The following is a 15,759-nucleotide window of genomic DNA, read 5'->3' as shown; positions in this document are numbered from 1 at the left end:
AAAGGCTCAGTGTCTTCAGTACAGGAGAAACCAACTGTTACTGAGTCATTTTTGTGTTTACTGTTTTTTGATTCAGGTTTCTAAAGTTATTTCCAATTGTTGAGCCCCAGGGCAATCTCCTGATTTTCCTTAGGTCCTGCTCTTGGTACCAATTCTGCTGTACCTTCTGTTTCTGCTTTTTCTTCACTTGTCTGCGATTTCGTGATCATCACTTGTAGAAATGGAGGAGTGAAAGGCACACTCTTGGTCTTTGATTTCTTGCTCTTGTAGATCTTTAAGCTCTGACAGGTAAAAATCCCCAAACATTAATTACAACTTTGTATGGATCTGTGCTTGTTCCAAAATTGTTCTTTTACTTGAATATTTTTTCTTTTTCCTTGGCAATTCTATCGTGACACCTACACAGATCTCCCCTTTGTCTTTTGTTTGTTAAGCTAAACAAAGCAAATGTTTTCAGTTTCTTCTCAAAATTTCCTGATGATTGTAGAAGCCTTTATATTTTGTAGTTTGAATTCCTTTTTTAGGCACAGATGATCAGAATCAAGAATAAGATTTTAATAGAGCTTCATGTTGTTGCATTAATGTTGATGTCTATGTACTAGAAATATCGTCCCTGGTAATTTTAAAATTTCATTCCCATAGGGACATCATGTTGGTAGCTCATAATTACTGTGATCAGCTTTGTCCCCACAGTTTTATCCACTGTAATTTTCAACTGCTGAGCTCTCAATTCTTGGCAGAAATTTAATAATCCATAAATTCACATCTTTGCATTTTACATTATTGAATTTTACCCCAATTTTATTCTTGTGGTCCTAAAGATAATCCAAGTCTTCCTGGTGATGTTCCATTCCTCATATATTAGCAGTGCTTCCTGATACCAGAATTTTGTTGAACAAAGCCAAACTGTGCCTTTTGGTATCATTCATACTACTTATGTTCTCGTTGTTAATAAAAATATATAGTAAAATTCATCCCTCAATGTTGCTGAGGAATATGGTTAGTATTGTTCTTCCAGCTATTTTGGTACAATGCTACATTATCTCACCTTACTTTCACAATCTGCAATACCTTTCACTGATCTCAAATGTTCTCTGTCATGATCGTTAGTACTAGCAAACATGTCTTGAATTTAATTTAAAAAGTTGAGTGACAGAGCTGGTGGTGTTTGCTTATTAACTGCTTAGGTCAGGTCTTTTTGATATGAAGCTGGTTGTGATAGATTCAGAGTGACCATTATTTCACCTTGCATAATCCACAGGAAATCTGAGTTTGCTTTTTTTTGGTTATTGTTCTTTCTTTTTTTCCTCTGAAGGAAAATTAAATAAAAGCAAACTATATTTGTGGGTAACGCTTCTGTATGGTATAAAGTGAAACCTGTTGATATTCTAAAGGGAATGACTTACCAGATTTTTGCTTTAACATTTCTGAGAATAAATATCTATAAAGTGGAACTGTATGCATACCCTCTCTCTGTTTTAACATTGCTAATGAAATTTTAAAGTTTTCACTTTTGCAAAATAGTAATTGTATTGTCATGAGGGAAAACATGGAATAACTTCTGGGAAAAGATTCCAGTAGCTGGGGTAATATACAGTATTTCTTCATGCATATTTCTGAATGCATTTATAATTTCTATTGAGATCTTAATCTAACTCAGGAAAATAGTCTTCTATCTTGTCTTTTGCTAGCTCCTGAATTCTTCAGATGTCCAGCTGGAGGAGAGATTATGTACCCTTTGTGAGCAGAAACTCTTAATTGATATTTCTGTCATCTGTGGTTATAGCTCCTAGCTCTGCGTTTTTCACTTTTTGAGTGGCGATCATCATGTAAGACAAGATTTGTACAGAGAGAGCCTACATAATATTTATAAAAGTTGGCTTGGCAACATACATTTCTTATTTGGTCACTTCTTATCATGTTGCTGGCCTCTATATTCTCGCTAGGTGGCTTGTGGGAATTTGGAAGTAGTTGCCAGCAGCTCCCAGATGCAAGGTTGTGCTCCCTTACGTAGCTGTACGTAGCTACTGATCAGAACATAGTATTGCAGAACTGAGTGTCTGCATAGGAGTAAATAACTTAATATTTAGTGATAGTGTATTATTATCACTTTTTAAATTACCTTTGGAAATAAAAATATCCCCTTGGGAGATATTCCCATTTCATACTGATGTGAGGAAAGCTATTTTCTTCTTTTCATTGCTGAATCACTCTTGTCTGTTTTTTGAAGGGCCTTTTGTCTCCTTGTGTGTATGCAGTTATATTCTGTGTGCATAGATTTAGTAGTATTTTCTTGATTGAAAGTGAATTCATGAGTTATTCTGGAAAAACTTTAAAAGTGGTGGCTTTCAAGAACATTCACAATGTTCAAAGTGGCACCCTGACTGCCACTGTCATCAGCAGGAAAAAGACGGTGTCAGGTTGTTGGGCCTTAAGATTAAATCTCTTGAGAATATTAAAAAGCAGCGTCAGGTCTGGCCTGATCTGGTTCCCTACTGCACTTCAAAGCCTCCTAGGGCTTCACTGACTATAGCCTCTGCCAGGCTACTGAACACCTCACCTGAGACCCTGTACAAATGGCTGGCTAACTGTGAGTAGATAAAGCATCCTTACCTTGAGGCAGTTACACACTGTATAAAGTCAATCAGTTAAAAACTGGTAGCAGGCAGTTTCCCTCTCTAAAGGGAAATATGTGGTATTCATGGATGAGACCAGTTTGCTATTATCAGTGCCATAATGTGAATGACTATAAGCCAAACTTGATTACTCAAAACAGCAATTACTACAACTGTATAATAATAATGTTAAACTAACAGAATAGGATCTGGGTGAATTAATTTAGAACCATTTACTTCTAGTTTCAGCTTCTGCTTATATTTCAAAGTAAAGAAGGACATCCAAATTAATTTGAATAACATGCAAGCTGTAGTGAAATTAGGGAAGATTTTTTCCTTCAAGTTGTATTTGTGTGTAAAATTCTACTGGTAGCAATGTATTTTCAATATGTGTTGAGAGGGTGTTCCTGTGTGTTTAAGGATATGGACTGAGTGCCTAAATAGGACTTTCTCACTGTGTGGACACGAGTAATTTTTCTGTGGGTCTAGAATTCAGAGGAATTATTAGATGATAACTTTTTCCAGTTTGTTGGTGGCACTGTTTTGTCTTAATTCTGTGAAGTGATTTTTTCATTTGCCTAAGTTTGTTGCCGTAATGATAGCAACAGTAAATATAAATAATGATTTATAAAAATCAATTTCACTTGCATCAAGTATGTGTTTTAATAAGTCCGGCTATTACTTTGTAGTCGTAATAATTTAAAAATTACTAAGGAGGATACTGTACATGTGTTAGCTTGAAAGGTCTCTCCTATCAGAAAAAAACCATGCACGATTGTTTTGTTTGATATCAAAACACATTTTTGCTGTCATAATACTGGCACATTTTCAAGGCATGCTGTTTTCTGGCTGCTAGCAGGGAGTAATGGAAACAATGCAGTGATCATGCAATTTATTGAAAATAAACACTAAAAATACTTAGGCAAGCAACATTTTTAATTTAATAGGGACTGGGATTCATAAGGTTGCATAAAATAGCTGTTTCAGTACCACAGGGGTATTTAAATGCCTTGCTGCCTATGAATTGTTTGTAATTTCTTTCTGGTAATTTTCCTTTGGATCAGATTGTGATGCTTCTTCTGAATGGTGATAGTGCTTGTTGAGGAGTGGTCATGCAAGCAAAATTTGATAACCTCGATATGTCACTTCATCTGCCGTTTTTCTTTTGTTAATGCAAAGCTGGTTGCATAATATCCAGTTTCTCCTTTAGCTGACCACAGATGAAAACAAAATCTATAATGGCAGCGCTAGGTTTTATAAAAAACGCAAGTGAGGAGTTGAAGGATGTGGCTTGTTCTGTTTGGATGATGCAGGATTGCTTTAAGCAGTAAGCTTACTGTTTTCAGATGGCATTAGCAGCATCAGTGATCTAGCTGTGTCAGCCTCCTTGACTACTGGATGTCTGTAATCGCACGGAGGAAACTATATTTAAGATCTGATATCTTGAGGGTAATGACTCCAGCACTTACTGATGGACAGAATGGCTGTTAATGCTTTCTTCACTAGCCCAGAAGATTTTGAGAGATAGATGGGTCTGTGATGCACTTTTGTAAGACAGGAAATGCAATTTTTGGGGGTCTCTGGAAATAGGAAGGTCATGCAGCTCGGAACCGGTGAGACGTTACAGTCTCTAAGTCATCAGGTACGACCTCATAGTTTATACTAATATTTCTAACACCACAAGGGTTTGTTTTACAGTTTTAGGTCATTTACAATCTCTTTGTCTGTGTAATTGCTTCATGTTGGATTTGCTACAGGATTTATAGGGTAGGCTGTTTACATAAGCAGAACAATGTCTGTCTTGGAAATCTAATGTGTTGTTCATTGCTATTTGAACAATGTAAGGTTATTGCATATTTTCAACCTGCTTTTATTGTGAATATGATTTCTTTTAACTAATTCATGGTCAAAGGTTATACTTTTGCTGTAAAGGAAAATGACAAGATTGTATTGCATTTTTATTTTGCTTTATCTTTACATGGCACACAAAGCTATTGTGTGAATATGTGTGCTTGTCCTATGAAATGCATTATAAGGCAACTGTTTACCTACAGTGGCAGGTCATTTTAAACAACGTATCACATTGTGTAACAGGACTGAGCTATTCTGCAGGCACAGCTCTTGCTTCATTTTGCAGTAGTAAATTTTTTTTTTTTGCTTCATTTCAAATCAGTTTTAAAAATAGCTTACTGAACATAACAGTAAAAGTTTGGCAAGATAACTCTCCCCTTTTTAATTATCACACTCAGTGACACATATTAATACTAATGGGTTGTAAAAGAGAAGATTAATAACTTAAGTATTTAGAATGTTGTTTAAAACCAGATTCATTTTACTGAAGTATGTCTCATCCTTTTTGTTTTCAACTGTTGCCAACTTCATTGCAAGGCTGATGCTTTTGTATCTGCTAATGTATTGTGGTGATGGATAGGAAACTCAGAGTACATAAAAGAAAAAAAAGTATATGGGTATTTCACATAGGAAGATAGTGGCCTAATTTAATGTATAGAGCACAAAATGGAATGGGAGATACTGTTATCACTTTAGGTGATATAAATGCTAGATAATAGCCGTTGTTTCCCGTGACTACAGCATAGAGCAATTATATTTGAAATTGTGAGAGAAGTTTATTTTAAAAGACGATATTCAGCTCCATCTTAAGAAATTATAGATGTATTTGCAGAAGATTACCATGGCAACGTGTTTGGCCATGTGTTTTAAAAGCTCAGCTGAAGCCTGAAAGTAGTGTGCAATTTTTCTGTCTCTTGCTTTACCCTTGTGAAACAACAATTTTCACATATAATTGGACTGCAGATTGGCAGGGGTGAGCGGTATTTCCTGACCCCACACACAGGATTAAGTGATCGAGATTTAAAAATATTTTCATATTTCTACCTAGAAATGTAAACATGTAAAACATGGAATTGATTTTGCATTTAGAACTGTATTCTGGTTTCACTCCCATTTAATAACATTTTGTTGGAAACGTATGTGTGTGAGAGACCACAGAAGACCAAATTTAAGAATGTGCAACAAATTGCTTCAGTAAAAATGACTGTCTCTTCATTTTTAATTAAAAACATATTTGTAAAAAATGTTGTATTACTTTTACTGGCCATAATTTATAGTTTCCCTGTCTACTTATCCAGCTTACATTCTTATTAATAATGGGGAAAGACTGCCCTGCTTTTAAGCTTGATTAGGTTTGGAATGATTTAACTATACCTTTCACTTGCTACAAGATCTTTTTAATCTGTTAGAATTTATTTTCAGTATTTTGATGTATTAGTCACAATGAGTACATTCCGTTTCTTGGCATTGGAATGAAATTCCTGAAAGTATTGGTTTCATGGTATTTTGGTGCTTTGCAGGGTATTCATGGACTTTTTAATAGGACCAACACTCTCCCCAGCTTCTTTGTTTTCCTTATTCAAGTATAATTTAAAATCTTGACCTACCTGTATTTTGAAGCTGTTCCTGAACTTTCCTTTGCTCATTTAAAATAATTAGATCTCCATGGAATTTTGTGTAACTGGAAGCTGTAGCAGTATGCCATGTGCTTATCCTGCACTCCTGTTTCATCATTTGTATTAATTCTGCAAACTGCATTCTGTGGATGTTTTTGAAATGTAACATTGATGATAATCTACAAATAGTACAATAGACATCAGTTGTAGCCTATTTAGGATAGAAACTATATCTACAGAGGAAAATAAATTGGTGAAGAATGCTTGCTTGAGGAAGTGTATGTTTGGGTCATTCCATTTTGAAACAATAGTATTACTGACTATTGCAAGTGAGGCTGAATATGTTTTTTCACTCAAAGGACATAGTCCCATTATAGGTCCTTTTTCATTTGGAGGCACTAGAGAATAATACCCCAAAGGAATATATTAAGGAGGTGAAGTTCTTTTGTAAGTGAAGGAATTGCAGCAAGGTAGAGATACACATATGAGAGCAGGGACTGAAGTGATCTGAAAATTTAAAACTACAAACTATTTTGCTTGTTTCACACCTCCCCACTCCCTGCCACCCAGAAAAGAAAGGTTTAAAATACACTTGCTGATATTTGGACATATTGCACAAACTTGGAGTAATTGCAGTGTGTAGTATCAACTTAACAAGAAGGTTTTTTATGCCTTCTTTAAAACTATACCATCCCTCTTCAAAACAAGTTGATTGCAACTGTCAGTTTTTGAAGAATGCTGTGTAAAGAGGGATCTCTCTCACTAAAGAATTCTTTCCCCTTGACTGTGCATAATGAATACACATCCATGAGTATATGTTTCCCTGTCTTTAAACATTCCTATTTGCAGAACGTGATGATACAGATCTTATAAAGAAACAAAGCTCTGTATGGATATTTTAGGAACAGCATTAAGTAGCACCTTGGGCAAGAAGCCCAATATTTTTGTCATTTACTAATTCTAAACATGAATGCTCATGCTCATGCACATACTTAGTTGTGTTGTGCTTTTACTTATTACTGATTGCCATTCTAATTCCACACTGCTAACTTTTTTCATGTGTTATAGTGCCAGTTTTTAAGGAAATGGCAACACTGGAACAAATAGGAGATTGTGACCAAATATTCATGAATAGCAATACAGCACTAGAAGCAAAAACTACTTTGAGTGAGTTGAAGGAATTCAAGTCCTTTTGTCCTACATTGGCCTCCTTTCCCAAGAGATGGTCCTGTTCTCTGGTCAGATTCTCCTTGTTTAGTACTTTAATTCATATACCTAGTCATTGGGCCTAATGACCTGAACCAGGGAAGGTTTAGTATAAACATGTCAGAAAGGTCTAAAACATAAAGTAATATAGCATAAATATGTAATAGCTAACTGCAGGGTCACAGAATGTATAGCTAAATGACTAGTGTTCCAAAAATGCTCTGTTCCATTTAGTGTTCCAAGAATATCGCCACATGGTCATTCTGAATAAAAACTATTTGAAGGATTATTGCAGGGATGCAATATGAAAATGTGAATAAATCACAACAATAATGCCACAGTAATCTGTTTGTTGAAAACATTTGAAATAGTCATAGTTAGTCCCAACCAATTCCTGCAGAAGTGGGACCACCTAGGAGGGAGTAGTAAGGAAGGTGATCGTATTAATGCAGTAAATGCATAACTTAGAATGGCATTGTGGAGAAAAGAAGCAATCTTAACTATGGTTCATTCTCTCTCCTTTCCTCCTCTCTCTCTCATAATGAGCCTCATAAATAATATGACTTGTTCATATTGTTTCTTGTTTACTTGCAAGACTATATTTATTTTGCCTTAACTTTTCAATAAAAGTTATTAATAAAAACACACCAACATGAGTGCTGTTACACTACTGTGTTCAGGGTCTTTCAGCAGAAGCTAAGTATAAGTAGAAGCTGATTTAATAATTTAAAAAATGTAAATACCAGTAAGTGATTAAAAGATGTGACTGATGGGGTGGGGAAATACTGCTATTCCTATTTTATTAAGGGGATCAAGTTTTTTCTTATGTTTAAGTGGTATTTCTCACATTTTAATTTGTGCCCATTTCCTCCTCCCCTGTTGCTGGGCACCACTGAGGAGAGTCTGGCTAAGCCTTCGCTACTTGCCCCCAGTCAGGTATTTGTATGCTCTGGTGAGACCCCTCTGTGCCTTCTCTTCGGCTGAAACAGTCCCAGCACTCTCAGCCTCTCCTTCTGTGACCTTTGTGGCCCTTTACTGGACTTACTCCAGTATGTCCATGTCTCCCCTGTAAGAAGGGTGCCCAGAACTGGACAGAACGCTCTAGTTATGTCTCTGAGTAGAAGTGCAGAATCACATTATCTGGAAGGATGTTCAGATTCTCTATTAACTCGTCAAACAAATCTGGGAAACTTTAGACAGGAATCCTTGAAAAATGAGGACTGAATGCACTGAAAATTATAAATAGTAATGTTTGGTAATCTTATGGAGAAGAAGAGCTTTGAAAATAGCTTTGCTTAAGTCATAGCAGTTCTTTTACTAATGAAACCTCCTGTTTTGGGATGTCTTATATGGAATCTATGTCCCCCAATGCCATTGATATAAGCAAATAATAACTCCTAAAAGGAAAGGTTAAGCTTCAATATTTTGAGCCAAGCAAATTTTAAAATAACTGAATAAAAAGATATCATCTAGTATAGTATCACTAATAATAATAATAAAAAAAGTAAACTATGTGGAACATGAACTCCAGGGATTCAGAAGTTGTATTTTTAGTCAACTTGCCAAAAAGGATTTGTTAATTTCTGGTGGAAACTCAGAGCTTGCACAGAGCTCTCAAATGTTCTCAACTGATGCAGCAAACGTCAGCTGATAGAAAATACTCAAGTTTGGTGCATTGAATAAAAATGTAAAACAGGCATTAAATGTCATGAGGGATTGTTGAGGTATTGTAAAAATTGGCTCATTTTTATAATAGCTTCCCCCTTTCCCCCTAGGCTGCTTAAATAAAACAAAAATGTATATGGGAGTCTTCAGTGATTCAAGATTCATCCGTTTCTCTCCTGATAACATAAGGAGTTCACTTGTTTAAACTCTTTTTATTAAAGATTTTATGCAGGCACAAAAAGTCATTAGAATACGTGCAAGAAATCATACCCGTGTGGTTTGCATCCACATTTAATGCAATTAAAACTATTCTGACAAAGGCAATATCAGTTTTATATCTCAGTCCTGCGATTAAAATTTTCCAGGAAAAGCAGTGTCACTTTTATGCCTGAATCCTTCAAGTGGAACAGCAGAGAAATACTTTGTCCTTGCGTTAGTGAGGGGAGCTGCAATTGAGCAATTCCTTTCAGGTGTGGAGTCTGTTTGGAGATAGGAATTTGTATGGTGGAGACCTGATGCCAAGCTAATTGGGTGAGGGAGTTAACTGTGCTTTAGGGGTTTTCTATCTGAAAGTTATCCATGCAGGTCAGTTGTACCAGCCTATACCACTCTTTAGTTCAATTTTTAAAGTTATTGAAGTGTTTATTTTCTACTTTCCTGCTAAGGTTATCTGCAATACTTTAAAATTTGGGGGGGGGGGGGGGAATAAAATCAGACTCCTTTTTCCCCTTCTCTTCTCCCAATTTTTCGTCTAACTTTTCTAGTCCTGTTCCAGGAATAAATTTTGGTGAATATAAAATTTTAGACTTCATGCGTGTATGTATGTCTTAAACAGCAGTTGTGCATATCACAACTTTAAATTTAGGTAACTCTTAGTATATAAGAAAGTGGAGGTTGGCTGGTGTTACCTCAACATTGACTGCCACATAACATTTTTAATGGAGCACACTGAATAATCATTAGGAAAGTCTAATACATGTGGAAAATAAAAAATTATAGTTTTGTAACAATGACAGCAATATAGTGATTTCTTATGGCATGGTATATTCTGATGACAATTATTCCTAAGTGCTTAGATTCCACATGGCAAGTGTAGGCCTAGTTCTGTGTGTGCTGCTAAGGATGAAGGTCAGTGTCTGGTAACCGTGACTGGATCTTATCTTTAGAGCATCAGTTGTGGTAGTTGTGCTAATACATGTCAAAAATACGACTTCTTACATCACCAGGGCACAGGATTTAATGGAGGTGCCTGGATATTGCCAGTAAAGTTTACCTAACATATGAAATATGAAACATTGGAAAATGAAAAGCTGTCTTGGCATTCTTCTTTTGTTCTGGAAGGAAGTGATGACCTCTTTCTCCAGGAACTTGATCGTCTTGTTGCCTTCACCAGACTTGTCCCCTCTGCTAGATCTTAGTGTACTGTCACCAATCCTTCTGTGCGTAGTCATGAGTGAATTCCTCATTACCGCTAGTGAGCGTCTTGCAGTGACTCACTGGGCTTAGTTATTGCCCAGTCTGCCTTCTGCTGTCCTCCTCCTCTTTCCTGAGTTTTTTTTTATTTTGTAGGGTGCGGATGTGCTGAAATTTCTCAGCCGTCTAACTTCTAATGCAAAGATGCGTATTTGCTGTAGATGTCAGTGAGAGATGTAATCTGTGCTGTCAAAAGTAGTTACTAGCACTGCCTTGCGTCGTGAACATCTACAGTAGCAGCAACCTCAGCACAGATCTGAGATGTGCTCTAGGTCCTTTTCTTGCCTGCTTCAACAGATATGAAGTGTTAAATTGTTTCCATTTTAGTATCCTTTGCAATTGCTGAGACAGGGATTAAATTTACAATTTTAGCGATGTCTGTTTCATCAGCTATAAACAAATTTTCCTGGTAATCGCTTAGATTTTATTTCTGTCACGGGCCTCTTTTTATGTCCATAAAAATGTCATTATCAATTTCTACTTTAATTTCCTTTTAATTTTCTGTCTTTGCTTGGCTACACTGTACACACCTGTAGATCTCTAATTTAATATAGGAATGTAAAGAATAGCACCTCTATCTTCCACTATGCACAGTGTAAAATTTCTTTGAGTGAACTGAAGCATCCCATATGCTGTTTATTCAGTCATAGCAAACAAGATTTGGGCTCTTTGACTTTGGACACTTTTGGCACCTGCTTCTATACAGAGATGGGCAGCAGGGATCCTATGAAGTAAATTGGTTAAGCCCTGCAGCTGATGCTGTTCCCATAGTGGATGCTCCTGCCCTCCCAGCACGTTCATCACCATATATCTTCCTCTCTTGGTTTACAGTTTACCAATTTGGGATAGATATAGTGATGTATGCTGACATAGCAGACAATTATGGAACAACACTGCTCTTCTCAGAAAACATTCCAAGACAAGAAGCACCCCATGCTTAGTAACCCTCACTTTGGGAGATTGTGTTAAGGAAGGCAGGGTTTTCTTTGCTTCATCAGGTTTCTAGTGCAGTTCTGCTCCGTTTGAACTTAAGTGTATAACTTCCTAGCCTCTTGTCAGAGGACCTTTTGATCAGTCTCAGTACGGGACTGCAGATCTCCTTCAGATACCTCAGTTGCCATGTCTTTCCCTGGAACATAGGAATATAAAAATGGTTGTGCTGGGTGAAACTAAAGGTACTAGCTCAGTATCTTGTCTCTCTGATACAGGTCAAAAACCTATGGAAATGTGTGATAGTGGGGCAGGTGCACAATGATAGATTAGACCTTAGGAGGAAGAAGCTCTTTACAACGAGGGTGGTGAGACACTGGCCCAGGTTGCCCAGAGAGGTGGTGGAGGCCCCATCCCTGGAGACATTCAAGGTCAGGCTGGATGAGGCTCTGGGCAACCTGATCTAGTTGAAGATGTCCCTCCTTACTGCAGGGGACTTGGACTAGATGGCCTTTAAAGGTCCCTTCCAACCCAACACATTCTATGATTCTATGATACATCTCCTGGGTACTGTCTGAGAACCTCACAGTTCATGGCTCGAGGACTTTCTGTTCCAGAAACTGTGCTTTTGGATTTGGTACCTTGGATAGATTTCTCTTGCCTGAACACGTCCACACATTTCTTGAACTCAAGTAAACTTTCAGTATCCACTGGAGCTCCATAGCTTGCCAATATGCTGTGTGAAGAACTATGTCTTTTTGTTTTGAACCTGGCTGCAGCCATTTAATACCATCGTCCTCAGTACTATGTTGGGAAAACAGTGAACAGTAATTTCCATATTTAGCCTCTGAATACCTGTCATGTTTTTATAGACTTCTACAGTGGATATTCTTCTCTACCTCTGAATCTTTTCCACTTCAGCTATATCCTTTTTGTCAAGTAGGAACCAATTACACTTGATATTCAAGCTGCAGGTAAACTTAAGATCTATACAGCGGGCATAAGGATATCCTTGTTTTGGTCCCTTTGTGTTTTCTAATTAGTAGTGTTTTCTTTGCTTTTTCCTTCACAGCTATGGAACTTTGATACAATATTTTCATCGAAATTTTAACCAAAACTCTTAAGACCCCACTGCTAAGTGGTGGTGCTCGGAAAGTTTCATTATATATATGAAACTAGGATTGTTTTTCCCTCTTGTGCATCAGTTTGCAACTCTCCCACTGAATTCCATCCAACATTATCATCAACAAGTTGACCACGAGGCAGCAATGTGCCCTTGTGGCCAAGAAGGCCAGTGGTCTCTTGGGGTGCATTAAAAAGACTGTGGCCAGCAGGTTGAGGGAGGTTATCCATCCCCTCTACTCGGTCCTAGTGAGGCCACATCTGGAGAACTGTACCCAGTTCTGGGCTCCTCAGTTCAAGAAGCACTCTCTCCACTGGAGGGAGTCCAGCAGAGGGCTACAGAGCCGATCAAGGGACTGGTGGAGCACGTCTCTTATGAGGAAAGGCTGAGCAACCTGGATCTGTTTAGCCTGGAGAAGCGAAGGCTGAGAGGGGATTTTATCAATGCTTATTAAATATCTAAATGGCGGGTATCAAGAGGACACTCTTCTCAGTGGTGCCTGATGATGGGACAAGGGGAAATGGGCACAAATTGGAACACAGGAAATTCCATCTCAACATGAGGAAAAACTTCTTTACTTTAAGGATAACAGAGCACTGGAACAGGCTGCCTGGAGAGGTTGTGGAGTCTCCTTCTCTGGGGATATTTAAAACCCGCCTGGGTGTGTTCCTGTCCAGCCTGCTCGAGGTGAACTTGCTTTGGCAGCGGGGTTAGACTAGATGATCTCCAAAGGTCCCTTCCAACCCCTACAATTCTGTGATCCTTAACACACTTAGTATGCTAAGGGCCTTCTGCAGCTCTTCATATTCAAGCTTTATCTTTATGAATCTGATTAGGAAATTATCTGTCGTTAGCAAACTTTGTCACCTTGCTGCACATCCAAGATCATCTATACATTTGTACCAGTGCAGATCTCACCAGAATTCCAGTGGTGACTTCTGCACTGGTGACTTCCCTCTGCCAAAAGAAATTACAGTTTCCCTATAGCTTCTGTTTTCTACATTTTATCATTTCTTAGCCCAGCAAAGACCTTTCTTCTAATCACATTGCTGCTTAGGTTCTTTCAGTTGCCTTTGGTGAAGACGTATGCTCAAAAGTTTTTGACAGTCAAAGTAGACTTTATTAACCAATTTCCTTTATTCACAGGCTTCTTTACTCCTTCAAGGAATTACAGTAGGTTTGTGAGGCATGATTCCACAGGATCAATTGTTTTCCAGTGTATCACACTTACTCGTGTGCCCTGTAATTTTATTCTTTATAAGTAGTTGTTTCTCTAAATCTGTCTGTTACCAGCAACAGGCTTATAAGTTGATTGTTTACAAACACTGTTTGGAAATCTTTTTAGAAGTTGACATCATATGTGTGGGTTTCCAGTTCAAAGGTACTAGAGGTGAGTTCAGGTAATCCAGTTCAAAGTCACTAGAAGAAATTTCAAGCGAGGATGTTACACACCACACTCAGTGTCTCACCTGTAGAATTTGGGATTATAAACTGGGTTATGTCGACTAAAATATCTTGAGAGTAATTCTGTTGGAAGGGTATGCAAATTTAATACCTCTTCACTTCTAGGCTGGCTGGATCTCCAGAGAAATGTAGTGCAGTGTAACAGTAACAAGAAAACTGAGGGAGCAGGAACATTCAGAAAGTGTTTAAAACACAGGACAGACAAATATAAGATAATAATGTCACATAGAGTTTCCATTTCTTCACGGACAGATTTAAAAGGTCATCATACCTTTGCTAATCTTTTATCATTCTTTGACATGAGCATTGCTTTTGTGATTCAGGGTGTTGAAAAATGAACAAGGATGAGAATAATGAATAAAATTTTCAAGGGAATAATATTAGTATATCCATTAGTATTAATGGAACTATGCACGGGATTTATTGACTTGATCTTTATGCTATTGAAAAGGAGACATTTCTTATCTTTTACTTACTAATTAAATGTCACTTGCTACTTCCCTCCCCTCCTCATTATTTTTTTAGTAGGTAAATAATAAGCAGGCATAGACAGAGTGCTAGTTAAGGTAAACTGGCTGCTCCAGTGATTGTGAGGCTTCCTGACTGCCCTGTGCAAGTCATATCTACTGCTAAAGGGAGAAGTGGGGGCATTTGCTTTTTTCTGTCTCTCTTCTTTTTTCCCCTCTATTAAAAATTCTTTGTTTAAAATGTAAGCTGTATGGGGACGTGCAGTTTCTGTCTTCCATGGTCTTATAAAAGATTTGGGCCTTTTTTGTTTGAAGGATAGACAAAGGTTCAAGGGAGATTTCAGTTCTGTTGTTCTGACTTCCTATTATTACTTCTAGTTGCTTGTTGACTTTTTCTGTGCTCTGTCCCAGTTTAAAGTATGCTCTTTCTGTTTCTAAGCAGAAGAAAGCTCTTATGATATGCACATTTTAAAGTGTTCTGTTGCAGTCTGTGGCAATGCTATCGTTTAAAATAAAAATTATCTGGAATCTTATATAGCTCCCATCCTGCTGGGTTCCCATTGACTGCATAGGAGTTGTGGAAGGTGCAGGTTAGTGTAGGATTTCACATACTTTTGGGGAGTAACATCTTTGTCATGATCAAGCCTACTGAGAACTGCACAACTTGGGCATGGATTTGTAATCCTGATGGATTAAAACCTGCTTCCTTGAGTTTTGAATTCTGTCATGTTTACGTCAGGAGATGAAATTATACTAGAGCATAAACGTTTCAAAGAAAACAAAATTATTACACGTAACTTAATCCTTTTCTAAGTGTTGGTGTCCCTTTGTTTTTTTAAGTGTGCTTATTTGTGACTTTAATAGCATAACAGAGTTACAGGGAAGGAGTGAATTTCAATTAATTTTTTTTTTCTTCTCAGGCAGATCAACTCCTAAAGCTTTAATGTGTTAGCTGAAATCTGTGATTCCCATATATAGGAGACCTGATTGCACCCTTATTTGGGGGCCAAAAGCTCTGTGTAACTTCCTGGCATAGGTATGGTTTGAAATACATTATCTGGCCTTGTTCTGCTTACAGTCCTTTGCCTTCACAAATCTATTTTAAAACAATCATTGGTAAAGTTAAGTATCAGACATACTAGCTGTGATGCTGGGCTTGGAAAAGAATAAGTAGGCTTAAAATAACAAAACAAGCTCCTTAAAAAAACCCCCAAAGACTCCCTCCCCTAGAACTCGGACATCTGTACGTCCAAGGATGCAGAAGAAGACTTAACCAGTGATGTTATTTACTCTCTTGTGTAGTATATCTTGAGAAGAATTAAGCAATCAGTATGCTATTCTGGCAAATG

General features: G+C 37.5%; 1 protein-coding gene across 10 annotated transcripts in view; it reads left to right on the top strand.

The window, feature by feature from the left end:
* The window catches only part of SLC4A10 (solute carrier family 4 member 10), a 163,965-nt gene that overhangs the window by 32,622 nt on the left and 115,584 nt on the right, over positions 1 to 15,759 (top strand). For 7 of the 10 annotated variants that reach the window (XR_012588454.1, XR_012588453.1, XR_012588458.1 and 4 more), the window contains exon 1: positions 3,964 to 4,257. The exons of the other annotated variants lie outside the window; for them this stretch is intronic. Coding sequence is in view for 3 of the 7 variants with exons in the window: in XM_074595665.1 (XP_074451766.1) it covers positions 4,177 to 4,257 (81 nt within the window). In the remaining 4 variants the exon portion in view is untranslated. Of the gene's footprint in view, positions 1 to 3,963; positions 4,258 to 15,759 lie in introns of those variants that run through there. 10 annotated transcript variants of the gene reach the window in all.

This window comes from Larus michahellis, chromosome 7 (genome assembly GCF_964199755.1).
Source record: "Larus michahellis chromosome 7, bLarMic1.1, whole genome shotgun sequence".
Lineage (NCBI taxonomy): Eukaryota > Metazoa > Chordata > Aves > Charadriiformes > Laridae > Larus > Larus michahellis.
The sequence above is the reverse complement of the archived record's forward strand: the minus strand, read 5'-3'. Positions and strand labels throughout refer to the sequence as shown.